We start from the raw sequence: 17,744 nt of genomic DNA, 5'->3' as shown, positions 1-17,744 counted from the left end.
GCTTTTTAAAACCTTCATAGATGAATATAGAGTTACTCCGATTGATTCAATCCAAAGGGTGTCATGCTTCTCATATTTAGGATGTGCCTGGACTCTTTTTGACGAAGGATTTTCTCCCTGTTACCTCCTCTTATATGGGGTGGTACCGTTTCTATCCCATAGAATTTGAGGCTTTGCCAATCACTATTATGAGCAGCCTCCATGTGCTTTGCCACTGCATTGCATTTGTCTTTATTTGTCGTTGCACGTACGTGCTCTAGGATTCGTTTCTTTAACTCACACGTGGTGCTCCCAACATTTTTGAGTGCACAAGAGCACTCAATTATGTAAATTGTATATTTGCTTTTACATGTGATCAGTTCACGTATCTTCCAACATTTTTTATTGGCCATTTCAAGTTCCGTTATAGGTTTCGCAATTTTGCAGACTTTACAGTTAAAGCACTTCACAAAGCCTTTTGTCTGTAGCCAAGATTCTTTTTGATCTTTTCCATTAAAATGGCTATGCATCAGATGATCTTTTAAATTCTTGGCTCTTGCGATAGGTTACAATTGGATGGTTTCCCATGATTTTGGATAACGTGCTGTCCAACTGCAAATTTTTCCAATTTTTTCTCAGTATTGATGTGACTGCTTTTGAATCATGTGAGAAATCTGTGATTAATCTGATCTTTCTCTCCTCAATTTGATTTGGTGGAGGTTTTGGTTTAAGACATTCATCTCTGGGTTTTTCATTGGCACGAATCCATCCTTTATTGATGACATTCATATTGTATTTTCTGTTTTTAAACCTCTTTTTAGCGATGTCACTGTGTTTTATCCATTCCGTATCTTCACTGCAAATCCTTCGAATACGAAGGAATTCGCCGTAAGGTATGCTTGTTATAAGGGAGGTTTGATGGAAACTGCTCGCTTGTAATGTGGCATTGGTGGCTGTACTTTTCCGGTGGAGTGTTGTCTGTATTTTGTTTTAATTTATATATATCTCAATATCCAAGAAGATTATCTTCTGATTGCTCAAATCAAAAGTGAATTTTAAATTATTCAAGCTCTCATTCAGGATGTTGAAGTATTCTTGAAACTCCACTTGAGTGCCATTCCAAATAATTAGCAAGTCGTCAATGAATCTCATCCAACTTACTATTTTTCTCCCAAATCTTCGATTTTGGGGATTCCAAGCCACCTCTTGTTCCCACCATCCCATTAGTAGGCATGCGTAGTTTGGACTAAAGGAAAAACCCATCGCAGTGCCACTTTTCTGTCGAAAGATTTCCTCTCCAAATAAAAAGATGTTTTCTGTTAAACACAGTTTCATCATCTCTAATAGCATTACATTGTGTTCTTTCAAATGGATGCTTCTTTCGCGTAGGAAATGGTTGCTTGCCTTTAAACCTGAGTCGTTGTCAATAGTTGTATACAGTGAGATAACGTCCATAGTTATCATTTGATATGTATCCTTCCATTCAATTTTCTGCAGTATCCTCAATACATGACTGGTATCCTTTATATAAGAACTTAGTTGTTCCACAAATGGCTTTAGAAAATAGTCAATGTAATTGGCCACGGGTTCTAATAGCGAACCTTTTGCAGATAGTATTGGTCGCCCAGGTGGGTTGTCTTTACTCTTATGGATTTTTAGGAGGAAATATATAGTGGCCATAACTGGATGATCCACTGTTAGATATTTCCTTTCTTCCTCGTCAAGTAACTTGTTATTCTTCCATTCTTGTAACTTTGAATCAATCTCTCTTTTGATGTTTAACGTTGGATTGGTTTGTAGTCGTTCATAATATGCGGTGTCATTGAACTGTCTGTGTGGGATGGTGGGAACAAGAGGTGGCTTGGAATCCCCACAATCGAAGATTTGTGAGAAAAATAGTAAGTTGGATGAGATTCATCGACGACTTGCTAATTATTTGGAATGGCACTCAAGTGGAGTTTCAAGAATACTTCAACATCCTGAATGAGAGCTTGAATAATTTAAAATTCACTTTTGATTTTAGCAATCAGAAGATAATCTTCTTGGATATTGAGATATATATAAATGAAAACAAAATACAGACAACACTCCACCGGAAAAGTACAGCCACCAATGCCACATTACAAGCGAGCAGTTTCCATCAAACCTCCCTTATAACAAGCATACCTTACGGCGAATTCCTTCGTATTCGAAGGATTTGCAGTGAAGATACGGAATGGATAAAACACAGTGACATCGCTAAAAAGAGGTTTAAAAACAGAAAATACAATATGAATGTCATCAATAAAGGATGGATTCGTGCCAATGAAAAACCCAGAGATGAATGTCTTAAACCAAAACCTCCACCAAATCAAATTGAGCAGAGAAAGATCAGATTAATCACAGATTTCTCACATGATTCAAAAGCAGTCACATCAATACTGAGAAAAAATTGGAAAATTTTGCAGTTGGACAGCACGTTATCCAAAATCATGGGAAACCATCCAATTGTAACCTATCGCACAGCCAAGAATTTAAAAGATCATCTGATGCATAGCCATTTTAATGGAAAAGATCAAAAAGAATCTTGGCTACAGACAAAAGGCTTTGTGAAGTACTTTAACTGTAAAGTCTGCAAAATTGCGAAACCTATAACGGAACTTGAAATGGCCAATAAAAAATGTTGGAAGATACGTGAACTGATCACATGTAAAAGCAAATATACAATTTACATAATTGAGTGCCCTTGGGCACTCAAATATGTTGGGAGCACCACGTGTGAGTTAAAGAAACGAATTTTAGAGCACGTACGTGCAACGACAAATAAATACAAAAGCAATGCAGTGGCAAAGCACATGGAGGCTGCTTATAATAGTGATTGGCAAAACCTCAAATTCTATGGAATAGAAATGGTACCACCCCATATAAGAGGAGGTAACAGGAAGAAAATCCTTCGTCAAAAAGAGTCCAGGCACATCCTAAATATGAGAAGCATGACACCCTTCGGATTGAATCAATCGGAGGAACTCTATATTCATCTATGAAGGTTTTAAAAAGCAAGTGAACAATATGAAATGAATAAAGCTATATACAAATATATGCATACAAAAATAATAAAACAAGGGGCTCCTGAGAAAAAGAAGAGAAAAAAGTGGGTTTATGATCATGGAATCAACAAGTAATAATTTGAAGAATTTAACAAGAACATAAGACTTAGCAAATTATATGAATTAAAAAGTGAACTTTATTTAATTGGAATCCCCGCTAGCAGATATCGGCATTTATGACTATAAAAATGCAGCTCAGTTGTTCATTGTCATATAAGTTAAACCATTGAACATCATCAAGTAAGAATGTATAAATCTAATGTCATGCTCCTTGCAATTTGGCGAAATTTAATAATCCAGTCCACGGCTTCACAAACAAGGTTAGAAAACGATAAGTCTGGATAAATAAACTACATATCCCAAAATGCTGTGGGGCAAGACGGGTGGCAAGGATGTGATGTAATTAAAGTGCAAAAGGTTTAAAAAAACAGGAAATGAATGTTCGAATTTACTGTGAACAAGGCATTTGTAATGCCGAAACGCGTAGGAATATTTGTCGTTTGGCAATAAGCATTTATTATAATGAAACAATAAATTAAGATCCACGTATATAACCTGTGAGGAGTGCGGCCCGTTTTTTCCTGGGACACTGGGAGATGTGCATAATTGATAGCGGTATTGGTTTCCACCGCAGGAGCAACGCACCGCAGTTGAGCGCCACGAAACTGATGTCGGGAAACCGTTGTTGGGGGATATATATATATCCATCCGAGTAGCACAGCAAGCCCAAACTACAAAGGACATTGCCCCGACTTCTTGATTCCTACTTAGGCAAGAAAATGCTCTTACATATACTCGCTGCCGGGAGCCCACTGTGGGTATCTAAATTTCTCTTCTGGGACCACATGTCCCTGCATGCAGTTCGGCGCACGAAGCGCGGCCCACTGGGGGCCATCAATCAATCAAGTATGCATAAATTAAGGAGAGTGTTCAGGCGCCAGGAATGAAAGCCAGCCCCTGACGAGAGGCGGATGGCCTCGAAACGCGTAGGGCTCTTTAATCTGCATTCAAGATGCCGAGGCGAGCTGTCGAGTGACTCCTGAAAGCTACGGGCTCTTTGGAATACAATATATATATATATATATATATATATATATATATATATATATATATATATATATATGGTTTACACTTACCTGTAGAATACTGGTAAAGGTATATTTGTGGTAAAAAAATTCATTGTAAAGACGTTTTTTGTAAAGACGAAGTCATTGTTTCAGAGTCCTCGTAAAGACATTTGTTGTAAATGTCGTCGTGGTTCCGTCATACAACTGAATAAATGGAGTAGTCAGACGTACAACACATGTTTGACTAGCAAATATCTTTTGCTAGCTAGGATCACTGTGCTATGCTCCTCAAAGATTCAATGGTTTCAATCACTGACAGGCTGTTCGTAATCTTAATGGATGGGGATTCTCACTGTTTTCAAAACGAAGCATTTTGCTTCAGAGCTTAGCTATGATTTTGTGCAGCAGATCTAAATGCACTCAAACCTGGGGATCTGAGGGGTCCGCGGTACCCCAATTATGGCTGCCTTTTAGTATCAAAACAAGGGGTAAGGACCCATTTGCTGTGCTTGAGCTTGCTTTAGGGACGTTGGTACTCTGGCTACGCCACTTCAAATGTGTTCTGTTGAAATGTCAAATTCCAATTGTAAGGTAGAATTTTGCAGCCTGCTGTTCCTCTTTTGGGTAACAATTATTAAAAACAAAACTACTCATAACTTACCTTGTCCAAAGTTTTTCAAATTCAATTGGTGTAATAGGAAGTGCAAATCTGTAAAACAGGTTCCTCACATCCTTTTTCTGCACAATGGTATTTCCTTTATTATCAATTTCACGGAAATTCTGGAATACAAAAAGAAAAGCCCTAAATAGTATTTCATAATGTTGAAATAAAAGTGCGCTTTATATGACGATAATGGTGGCTTGCAAGAGATTGAGGATTTTGTTTTGGAGTGTTTTCAAATAAACCAGAAACTATATTGGTTGACCTTATGAACAATCTCGGGAATGCATCGTTATTGACTGCAATTATGTCAAAATGAATACATTTTATAAAAAAAAGGCAAAATATGACAAACGTTAAGTAATTTTTCAATACTTTAAAACTGCAATGTTTCATCAATTGTAAAAGGGGTTAGATTTGACTTTAGGAAATTGGTATTAGTTAAAAATATGGTTTAGGGTAAGAAGGGAGTTGAAGTTATGGAAAGAGAAATGGTTAAATTAAAGGTTAGGGTATGCTAGAGGGTTTGTGTTGGACTTGGTCCTCTCTGCAAGGCTATCCTCATGATTTTTTTAAGACATCATTTATTGGTTTTAATTCGTTAAGAGTAAGAAGCACAGAATACAAAAAGCCATCTTTGGTCATGTGACAAATATGAGCGGTCAGTACAGCTCGTGATATAGAACGATACAGGATTATCACACCCAAATTCAACTTCTCCACTTTCATGGGTAGCACTTCAGGTATCATTATCTGCAAAGTCATTATCAACAATTGAAGAGGCGCCTGTGTGCTCCCAGGCTCCATATATTTGTCCAGAAGGTCCACACACACTCCCAAGTCCTCCTCTGTCTTATCATCCCATCTACATTTTCGTAATCGTACCTCCTCTGTTGCCACATCAGTCGCCCACTTGTCTTTGCTGGGGGCGGCCTCGGCCATCCAAGTAATGGCAACCCTCCTTTTGGCCAGAAGTAGTAACAAGTGTAGGAACTTAAACATCATTTTCCTGCCCTTCCGTTGACGGATATCACCCAACCGATAAAAAAACAGGGTCTATCGAGATCGACACCTTCACCACAGCAGCCACTTGCATCACCACAGTCAACCAGAAAGCATGAACCGCGTGACAATCCTAAGCCAAGTGCAAAAAAAGAAGCCACGGGCCTGAACACCTAGGACAGGTGTTGGGTTTACTAGATTCGATTTTGTGTAGGACCAGGGGTGTTACATATATACAATATAGAAAATGGAAGTGGGTAAGTTTAAATATGACATTGCTGGAGTTGGACTGGACCAACGTGCATATCCTATTCCACTGTTCATCCTCTAATGGATTTCCAGGTCTCTGTCCCAGGCCACCTGAGCGGGGTATGGAACACGCACACAGTCGGCTGCCATGGCTCTATAGAAATGAGAGACTAAGTTGCGACCCCCACCCAGCTCCAGCAATCCCCAGAAAGTAAGCGACGTGACCGGTCCCACGGGAAAGTGGGCCATATATCCCGGGCTATGGCTGCCACACCAGCAAAGGCCAAGAATTGGCCGGGCCCTACCCCAAACCAATCTTGTGCCTTCTAAAAGGATAAGAACTCCTCGTTAGGGTAAAAATGTCCGAGGGTCTCACAGCCTCCCTCTCTCCAGGCAGTCACACTCACTGGTTCTGTGAGAACTCGGAATGCTGGTAGGCCCCAAAAACTAAAGTCCATGGCAAAAGACACCCTCCCCAGTACTACTTTAACAGTCCTTTCCCACAGTGAGGCTGTGTGCTTGATAAGGTACGGCACCATGGATGAATCGCGACCACTCGCCATCAGGAGCTGCGGAAGCGACGGGCACGTGCATCATGTCACAGGAGTGGTTTCTCCCAGTTACTCCCCTCTGTAAGACAGTAAGCTGCATGCTGGATCTGTGAAGCCAAGTAGTATCATTCCAGTTTGGGGACCGCCAGTACCCCCCACTAATGGGAGGACAAGGAGATTTCTTGCTACTCTGCATCTACCCATATCAAGGTTGTAAGGAGGGAGTGGAATCTCCGAAAAACGGAGCGGAGAAGGATTTCAAATGAGTTTTGCATCATGTAGAGGCAATGTGGTAGAAACACCGTTTTGGCAACTACCAATCGTCCTATAAGAGAAAAGGGGAGAGCAGTCCAGAAGCTGACCTAGGAGCGCAGGCCCTCCTTATTCCTCTTAATGTTACACTGCATGCGTTTTAGTATTGTATGTGCCACTGTGACTCCCAGATAATGGAATTGATCAGTTTACAGGGTATAGGCAATTCCGGGAGGGTGGAAGACTAATGAATTTCTATGGTTGTCCTCAGGACCGTAAAGCTCCCCAAAGGCTTCCAAGTGGTGTAATAAAAGAGGGAGTAACATCCGTAGGGACTGAAAAAAGTGTACACAATTGTCACGAAGTACAAAAAATTATTATTCATGTATGCAACTTCTTGTTACATTGTGTGTTTAAAGATTTAGTACCCCTTAGCATCATTTTTACAATACGATAAAATCTATTTTTCTCAATATACACCCGTGTTTGTATATATATTTTCTTGATATATTTTTGGGATATATGCTTATGTTCCCATATTGTACTAGAAAACTAAAATACATTTGAATTGCTTGTTCATCAATAATTTAAAGCATTCAAAAAGAAATTAATTTGCAAGCAATGTACAAGAGCTTGCTTTAAGTAAAAAGAAAAAATCAATTCAAATTAATTGCAATGGGTTTCCCATTGTATTTAATAAACTTTATTAAAGTGCAATTTTCAAAATTATAATCTAAAATACGACTTTACAATTAAATAGGATTTTAATTACAATTAATTTCAGCACAAACAGCATATCTCTTTCTGCTCCCAATTTTACATTAGGACCTATTAAGTGTAATAAGGCAGCCCAGTGTTAGTCTATGGGAGAGATAGGCATTGCGCCAGTAAAAAACAACTTTGAAAATTTTTTCTCTGCCAGGGCATGTACATGTACATCTTAAAGCCACATGTCCTACTTTTTAAAAACCATGCACCCTGTCGTAGAAGCTGTTATGGCTTACCTTAGGGGTGACTTATAGATTTATATTTAGTCCTGGCAAAAGATTTGTTTTGTCAGGTCGAAATAGCAGATTAAAACTGCACACACAGGCTGCAGTGGCAGGCATAAAGGCATGTTTTACAAAGCAACTTTAGTGGGTGGCACAATGAGTGCTGCAGCCCCACTAGTAGCATTTAATTTACAGGCCTTTGGTACATGTAGTACGATATACTAGGCACTTACATGTAAATAAAAGGTACCAATCTGGTGCATACCAAGTTATAAGAAGAGATCACAAGCACTTTACCACTGGTTAGCAGGGAAAAAGTGCACAGAGTCTTAAGTGTCAACAAAAAACAGGCTCAGCAAAGGAATGCAAAAGTCTGGGTGACCCTGCAGAGAGGGCCAGGTTCAACACAAGCTCAACATCAAATGGGAACCTGCAATGTGGCTAACGATTCAGAGGCATTATAGCAAAAGAGATATCACTTGTTTAAAAAAGAAAATCACTACACTACACTACACCTTTCAAGATGCAGAAAGGTTGGGCCTTTTCTTCTGTAAGGAAATACTTAAGATCACACATTTAATGTGCGATGGGTCTGTTTCTTTAATATTACTTAGTTGTGTCTGCCAGGGGTCACATATAACCTGGTCAATGTTAGTAACATTTCTGTTTTGTGCGTCTAAGTCAGAGGTTTCCAAGCTTTTCTGTAATAAGAGCTACTTATGTTCAACAAAAATCGTCCCAAGCTACTAATGTTTGTGACGTGAAAGTGAGCATTCCAACCAAGACTGTCAGCAGTGATCATATTAGTGCATTAGACAGGGTTGCCAGCAATAAAGTAAAAATGCACTTTCAATTTTGAATGCATCTGCATGGGTAATACAAAATATCCATAGCTACAACCCCCCACCCCCGGCACTAAAATTATAAGAGTAATACATCTCTCCAACTTATATAATATCTTTAAATTAATTTTGTTCTGAAAATATATACATTTTATTCTCGAATTCATGCTTTTTAATTTTGGTGTACAAATAAGACTTCAACCAAGCAAAAGCTTCTAATTTAGTAGTCTGGGCTTCACACAGGGGAGCTACTCACAAGACGCTGGAGAGCTACTGGTAGCTCACAAGCTACTCTTGGTAATGCCTGGTCTAAGTCAAAGAAGTTTAATCCGAATCTGATAGAACACAACGGCAATAAGCATACAAACCACTTGAATGGAAACTAAAGAAATCTCTTTTGCAAACCTTAAAACTAAATACCAACATGACCAAACATACAATTGAGGCGTGCGAGGTTGAACATATAAACTGAAGGAAACAGTAGTTAAAGCACATTCAGTTTAATGACGAAAGACAAGTTAGAAAACATCAAGATCACAATATTTGGAAAAAAAGAAGAAATGATCAAGACCGCTTGAAATAAGTTAAACACAAAAACTATTGGGAACTAATATCAAAGGACTTCGTTTTATATTTTAAGAATGTAGGAATAGAAGGGTGTGTATAAAGGTGATCACAGCATTAAACCTCATGTTGAAAACATAATAACATCATTTTATAATGAAAGAGAGAAGATAAATGCTATTCCTGCACAGGAGGTGAATCAATAAACTTTATAGTTAATGTTTAGAAGTCGCAGTTTCTAACTACTGTGTAACCCATTGACCCAGTCCAAATGCTGCATGGCTCTCTTCAGCTTCAAATACCTTGAAGGAGGTTAGACAAGTGGGGGGGGGGGTGATCTAAAGCTTATTCTACTGAGAGGATTGAGAGCCTAAATAAGAAAATGCTTAACAATATATATTCCTTTGTTATAGTTAAAACTAAGAATTACTTGTCTTTATTTACAAGAGAAAAAGAAATTCCACCTAAGCCTGGTCTGCTGTAAGATGGTGTATCGAATTCACCACTTTTTTTCTCTAAAATGTCTCTCAGATTTGGCAGAATACTCTTCCTTTACTAATGGTTCTCCTTGGCATAAATGGAATCAGTTCTACCTTTTAACTTCATTGTCCTACAAATCTTGAATCACTCCTCTGGACCCGGTTTTCTCAAAATGTTTGCAGTAAGACAACAGGAAGTACTGTACAAAGAGGCTGGGCAAAGTGTGGGAACTTTCTTAGCATTTTTTTTTAATCAAGGGTTTCCAATCTTTTCTGTAACACAAGCTACTTAGTTGAATGAAATTTATCTCAAGCTCTTAATATTATTATAATACTGACCACACCAGACAATATTACACCAGTATTACATTGCAGCAATAGCCGAAATACCCCTGCCAACAAAGATATGATGTTAGTAACATGTCTGCCCAACACCATATGATTTATCACTCAAATAGCTTATGTGTGTTTGAAAAATTGAGCCTTATTTCTCAAAATATCAGCTAATGAGTTCGAAAAATACAGACATTTTCATCTCAAATACACTTTTATACAGTTCAATTTTGGCACACATATGAATTCAATTAAGTGAAAGTATGTAGTAATGTAGTAGGTTGGGCTGTACTCAGGAGAGATACTCACAAGTAGGTGGAGAGTTACCAGTAGCTCACGATCTACTCGGTGAAGCCTGGTTTAGAAGTTAACACCAATTACTGGCTATTAACCCCTATAAGAATTGCTTCCCACCATCAGCACCTTAATTCACAATTGAACTTGAGAAGAACGTAGGAGAAAGGAAACTGTTACAGCTGCTGTGTCTGTCTAGAAGATCTAGACCTGCTCTTCCAAAGTGGTTGCCATTAGCATCCAGGATAGTGAAACTTACAGAAAAGAATGTTTATGTCTATTTGCAGACACTAACAGTTGCACCGATTTACACCAATTTAACCAGAGATCCCAAACAGAGGCTACGTCCAAGTCAGCAATTTAGTCAGAGAAGGTGAGGCAGCTGGATAGAATATGAAACAAGAAGGAGGGTTTTTGATAACTGACAACCCAACTATACCATACTTTTACACACTTACTAAAATTCACAAAAACAGAATACACCTCCGAGGTCTTGAAGTGTTCAAAATTCTGTCTTATTTAAAAGACATGAATCACTCATTGATTTTATTACAGGATTTAACCTTCAAGCTAAAACTTGGGATACTAATGTTTTGATGTGGAATTTTTACATCCATACATTCCACAATTTGCAACTCTTAAGGTGATTGAGGAGATTCTTAGAGAAAAGGAGTGGAGACATATGACCTCCAATCTTACTTGTGACTGATTTTTTGGAGTGTGTCCTCAAAGAAAATGTCTTTGGGTTTGAAAATGATCAAGTGGGCAGGACTTTCATGGGTTGCTCAGCCACACCAAGCCTAGAGAACCCTCTGTACACGCTGATACCCAATGGATTTATGGGACCCAAAGCCCCTTCAAGCAAAACATAAGAGTCTGTAAACGATATATTGACAGCATTTTTGTTGTTTGGAAAAGTGTAGAAGAGGAGGCCAAGGATTTCAGCAACTGACTGAATAGGAGCAACCTCCATCTCAATTCTACTAGCCATTTGAGTCATTTGAATCGTCTTTTTCTGGACCACTTGAACATGGCAAGAAATTATCAATTAGCTACAGATGTCTACCATAAATCTACAGATCACAGTTCTTTTCTGAGATCCCACTATGGCATCACAAAGGGTTTGGGAGGAAACAAATGTGTAAAATCTTTTACAAACCTCCTCACAACAAATGATTTGAACAAGGACGGCTGGTTCTCCTTGCTCAGACTGGAGCCGCTAGGATGACTTGGGTCCTGTTGTTCTTGATGCTCTTCATTATTCTAAGCTGGAGCAGTGGCGAAAAGAAATACAGAAGTCCCATGCTATATTTGGAATGAGTGTCCTTCTTGGAAACTCCAGCATGCAAAAGTTTTGACATTGCTCATTCTCTGTTATGGCTAAAAGATCTATCCAGGGTTCTCCCCATTGGTGGAAGATGCCCTGTGCCACCTTGTCATACAGCTTATACTTTCTCAAGAAAAACTGTGCATTTGTTGGACAACAGAAAGTGGAAATGTGTGAGACTGATTCTGAGCCCACCATAAGGATATGTTAGCATATAGTCCTGCTAGCTCACAGTGAACCACCTGTACCTCTAACCTTATAGGGTAACAAATGGATATGCACCCTCAGAACATGACAACCCTCACTCCCCAAAGAAATCGTGGTAACAGATCTAGAACCCTTTCGCTCAGTCAGTTATGCATACCCAAAGAGATGCACAAGAAATACATAGGAAAGCATTTCAATATTTATTTTAGCATTGTGATTCCTAATCAAAATACTTGCACTGCAATAATCAATAATCAATAGAAGGAATACGAATAATGTGATTAGCATTATAAGAATGGTGTAGAAGATGAATAACTCAACCATCTTGGTGATTACAGAGAATATATGCTTGCATATAAGTACTGTAATATGATGTACTCCTACCTAGCACATCCTAACCTGTCATGTCTAGGGTGTGTGTGCCAAAATCCCCATTGGGAAATCTAACTCCCATTACCTGTGGGTAAGTGTCATCATGCTGCCAGTAGTTGTGGAGAGCTGGGCGACATCCCTCACATAAGGCAAACAGAAATCAGCTACGGTTGAATTCCTGCATGGGTTGACCTCTCAGTGCCAGCAAAACACTACGCTGTATACACAAAGGGCTCATGTTGTATATATAATAACATCACCCATAGCCGCAAACAAGTTGATATTGTTTATTCTGTTGTGATATGATTGTGATAGTGCGGTCACCGAGCGGCCAAAACAAATAACATCTTGTGTGATGAATTTAGCTCTTGTACAAAATGTTCAAGGTGTAGAGTGTCTGCGAAGTGGTGGTAAAGGAATATTATCCAATATGGGCACGCAAATAAATGTGTGTCAAATGTCACTGTGTTAAGGGACACACAGAGGATGGACAGAAAGCAGAGCAAATCAAACATTCACCCCCAGTCAAGAGATCTGTGTTAAATCCATTGTTCTTTTGCTCACAATGCAACCCCAGTTTAGACCCAGCCATATGCAAATCACTCTTGACCCTGTGCCTCATGGGAACAGTCCAGGCCCAACTGCCGAGCCTGGTCCTCCCTGGAACAGAAACAGCATCCTGGACCGGTTTCAGGGCATCACCCCTCATCAGCCAGGCTAGCTTGAATCCAGTGGCATGGTGAGCCCGGTAACTTAAGAATGTAAGTATGTAAAAATGGATTTTCTTAACCGGGCCTACTGCAGTCACGTGTCACTCACTCCTTGGACAAGAGACAACCAGAAAGCTATCTAAAAGCAATGCTAAACATATAAGTAAAGGCAAACAATTTTTAAAATATAAAACAGCACTATGCTGTCTTGAAGGTAAAAGCACCCAGAAAGCCAAATCATTAAAAATATATAGAATCGAATTTTAAAAAGCAACTTAAAAGCAATGCAAACTATAAGAACAATTTGTGATGTTAAAAACATGAACAAATTAAAATGGTCCCACAACTGAAAACTGCCAGATTGATTATGTGGTTCGAGTAGTAGACAAAACATTGCTGTTCCGAGCAACCGCAGACGATGTGCCCAGAGGCACCCAGCACATCAGGTCTATGGAGCAAATATGTTCCCGTCCATCCCCCTCAGCATCCGCTAAGAGTAGAACAGCCAATGCGGATTCCACAGAAGACGAGCCAGGATCCAAATCACCAGGAGCCAAAGCATCCCAGGAGGGCTCATAATATGCATTTATGGCAAGTGCGAAGGACAATGGTACAAGTGAGCTGTTAGGGGAACCACCAGCAGGGCAAAGTGCGTTGATTGGACCACTTGCGATACCAAGCATATGTCCAGAGTACACTAAAAAATTCACAGTAGACAGTGGACAATGGGCTGCACATTGTGTAGCCACATATGCCGAAAGGACAAGAACCAATGCTCATTCAGTTCGTGAATTAAAGGTGCATTCACAACACGTGTGGTAGTGCTATCTCCATTTGGCCTTGAGATGGTACATCCATTGTGGAGCTGAAAAAATAAAAGCACAGTTCAGACAATTAAAAACAGGACAAGCCGTAAGCCTCCAAAAATGCTTCTAGGCGCGGAGTGTATAAACAATGGAAAAATTCAGAAGACCAACTAGAAGGTGCTAACAAACCCACAGCCAATCGACTTTAAAAAATGTGCTAACCCGCAGTATTAGACATGTTAAAAATGCGGTGCACAAGCTCACGAAAATGGTGTGAGTAATTAGTGCAGACTAGTAACTGTATCTCAGAAGAAGACCTTAGAACTTGAAGATCAATCTTCTCCCTTCCAGATGTTAAGGCCACATCTTTCTGGAACAATAAGGCTTTCAGTCTGCTTAAAGCATCAAAGCGCACATTTGTAAGCTTAATTGAAGGCCAAAGCGTTGCATCCCCTAACTGTGAGGGCAGTTAGAAACAGTACTTGGGAAGAATAAGTCACAACCGAAGAGACCATTAACAGATTTGCATATGACTGGGTCTGAACTGGGGTGGCGAAGTGAACTAAAGAACGATGATGGATTCAACCCAGATCTGTGACTGGGGGTGAGTGTCTGAAAAGTTTCAGCGCTCTGTCCATCATCTCCTTGTGTTAGCTCTAAGTCGGCAGGGTATGTCCAGACGTGGGTCCCTTGCTCACTTTGCCACTAGATTCAATCTAGCCTGGCTTATGAGGGGTGTTACCCCGAAACTGGTCCCATAATGCTTGTTTCCGGTCCAGGGTAGACCTGGCTTGGCAGTTCAGGCTGGACTGTTCCCATGAGGCACAGGGTCAAGACTGATTTGCATATGGCTGGGTCTGAACTGGGGTGGGGAAGAAAGCTAAAGGACGATGATCGATCCAACCCAGACCTGTGACTGGGGGTGAGTGTCTGAAAGGTTTCAGCGCTCTGTCCATCTCCTTGTGTTTGCTTTGATTCCCCTAAGTTGGCAGGCTATACCCAGACGTGGGTCCCTTGCTCACTTTGCCACTAGATTCAAGCTAGCCTGGCTGATGAGGGGTGTTACCCCAAAACCGGTCCCAGGATGCTTGTTTCCAGTCCAGGGCAGACCTACCTTGGCAGTTCGGGCTGGTCTGTTCCCATAAGGCACCGGGTCAAGACTGATTTGCATATGGCTGGGTCTGAACTGGGGTGGCAAATTGAGCTAAAGAACAATGATGGATTCAACCCAGATCTGTGACTGGGGGTGAGTGTCTGAAACGTTTCAGCGCTCTGTCATCATCTCCTTGTGTTTGCTTTGTTTGCCCAAAGTTGGCAGGGTATGCCCAGACATGGGTCCCTGGCTCACTTTGCCACTGGATTCAAGCTAGCCTGGCTGATGAGGGGTGTTACCCCGAAACCGGTCCCAGGATACTTGATACCAGTCCAGGGAAGACCTGGCTTGACAGTTTGGGCTGGACTGTTCCCATGAGGCATATGGTCAAGACAGATTTGCATATGGCTAGGTCTGAACTGGGGGGGGCGAAGTGAGCTAAAGAACGATGATGGATTCAACCCAGATCTGTGACTGGGGGTGAGTGTCTGGAAAGTTTCAGCGCTCTGTCCATTATCTCCTTGTGTTTGCTCAGTCTCATCCCACAGCGGCCTTGATCATTCAGCATCAAATAACTCCCGTTCAAGACTAATCTGAAAGCGGGATGAATCACAGCAGCCGGAGAACCTCCCAAATAGCATTTATTTATTTTTATTTTTCATTTATTAGATTTATATAGCACATACATGACCAAAGAGGGTATCAGAGGGCTTTACAAATGATTAAGATGAGAGAAACAGGTAAGGCAGACAATAATAAACAATTATACCAATCTCAATAACAGTACAGGAAGTAGCAGTACCCAGATGGGGTGAAGAACTCCCTCTAGTACAAAACAGAGATTAACAGAACAGGCTAAAGTGTTGTGAGTTAGATCACTAGTGCGGACAGTGTGAATTATTGTTGTCGGAAAGTCAAGATCATGGGAGCTGGAGCAAGAATTTGTTCATCATTAGCATTTACACTTGTTTTTTGATGCAGGTGAAGGGTTAACTCGGATTTCAGATATCAGGGATTTACAGATTCTCTGGGCAATGCAGAGAAGGCTCGATTGTAGGGTTTCTTCTTCTTGAATTTCTGCGGTTTCAACAGTAACAACAAGGTGCTTCTTGAGGATATAGAGCCACCAGACAGCTCCAGTTTTTGTACAATGTACCTCGTGCTTTCGAATGTATGGCATTGTGTGTCATGCAGGCAATTTTTTAATTAATTCTTGCCTGGTAAGCGAGCCAGTTTAGTTATTTCAAATCATGTGTGATGTGGTTATTGCGTTTGGATCCAGTAATGTGCCTTGCAGCTGAGTTAAGGGATGCCCTCAGGGTACCAAATTTAATGTAGGCAGGCCACAAAGGGTTACAATTCCATAGTCCAGCCTAGAAATCACTAGGGCTTGAACAACTGGCTTGAAGTCATCTGTGGGAAGGAAGGGTTTGATTTACATTAAGATGCTCAATTGGAAGTTAGCTCATCTGGTGGCTGAGCAGATGCATGCTGCATGTTCAAGCTCTTATCAAGCGTTAATCCCAGTGATTTTGTGGATTTGATGACATGTGGAATGAAATTGAGGGCTGTTAGATGTTTCATCCATTTATCAATGTCTAGTGACTGTTTGGGGGGTGTAATTAAAAGGAATTCGGTTGTGAGAGTATTTAGTTTGAGGTGGTTGCAGGTCAGCCAATTTTGAGATTTTTCTAGACTTGCGTTGAAGGACCTAATATCTTCCAGGGGGGGAGATTTTCATGTAAAGTTGGGTCTCATCATCGTTCATGTGATAATTGATGTTTGATGCTTTTAGAATTTTGGTTAACAGCTCCATGAACAGGTAAAAGAGTGGGTGAGAGCGAGGAACCCTAATGGGACAGGTGTGGGGTTGGACAGGGAATGATTAATCTTTTTTCTTTGAGATCTTTTGCGGAGGAAGGAGGCGAATCAGTCTATGATGGGACCAGACAGACCCATCCTGTATTCTAGTAAATCAAGGGGGCTGTCATGTTTTACTGCATCAAATGCTGATGAGAGATCAAGGAGGATTAGCAGGCAGGATTCAATTTGATCAAGCATTTGTAACACGTCATCAACTATGTGAGTAAAGGCTGATTCAGTGCTGTGTCCCTGATGTAAACGAGATTGATATTGGTCTAGGGGTTGGAATTGCTCTATGTGATTGAATAGCTGGACATGGACACATTTCTCAAGGAGCTATGAAAGAGTCTGGATGCTGGAGATAGGGTGGACGTTATTTAGATCAGTGTGGTGCACCGTGGGTTTTTTAAGAATGGTGGTTACCTGTCCGGACTTGAGACAGTCTGGTATAGTGTCTTGAAGTAGTGAAGCATTTACTATTTTGTTCCAGAGTGGGAGCTGAGAGATTTTAATCTCACTGAGGAGATTCAAGGGAAGTGGATCACTGGAGTGGTTTGAGGGTTTAAGAGTTGACAGTATTTTTAATATGGTAGATTCATCAAAGGTTTTGAATGAGCACCCCAAGGCATTTTTTTGGGCAGTGTGTGCAGGATGCTCACACCACACGGGATGGTGGGGCTGATAAGTGAAAGCACCGGTAGGAGATCCAAAGCAGTCAGTAAGTCGTTCCAATCTTTTCATCTTACTCAGGAAGAAGGCGGAAAGTTCTTTACAGTTAGGATGCAGGTTAGACCCAAGTAGAGTGTTGGGTTGCCTGTAAGATTGCCATTTAACAAGTTCAAACAGTTTTTTGGGTCGGTTCCTGGCATCATTTAGCTATTTACTAAAGGTGTCTGCTTTTGAGCTACATATGCGTTTTTTGTAAATACTTCCTTGAGATCTCAGGAGTTTGAGGTGTTCAAGAGAGGGGGAGAATGTCCATGACCGTTCAACCAATCTTATATTATGTCTTTCA

The 17,744-nt window shown here is 40.5% G+C and overlaps 1 protein-coding gene across 1 annotated transcript in view; it reads right to left on the bottom strand.

Annotated features, from left to right (window-relative positions):
* Window positions 1-17,744, bottom strand: part of EFCAB6 (EF-hand calcium binding domain 6) — an 879,195-nt gene that overhangs the window by 256,647 nt on the left and 604,804 nt on the right. The window contains exon 21 of the mRNA XM_085652469.1: window positions 4,794-4,912. Within this exon, the coding sequence (XP_085508595.1) occupies window positions 4,794-4,912 (119 nt within the window). The remainder of the gene's footprint in view (window positions 1-4,793; window positions 4,913-17,744) is intronic.

Source organism: Triturus cristatus, chromosome 4_1 (genome assembly GCF_964204655.1).
Source record: "Triturus cristatus chromosome 4_1, aTriCri1.1, whole genome shotgun sequence".
Classification (NCBI taxonomy): Eukaryota; Metazoa; Chordata; class Amphibia; order Caudata; family Salamandridae; genus Triturus; species Triturus cristatus.
Note: the sequence above shows the minus strand (reverse complement) of the source record. Positions and strands in the feature narration are given on the sequence as shown.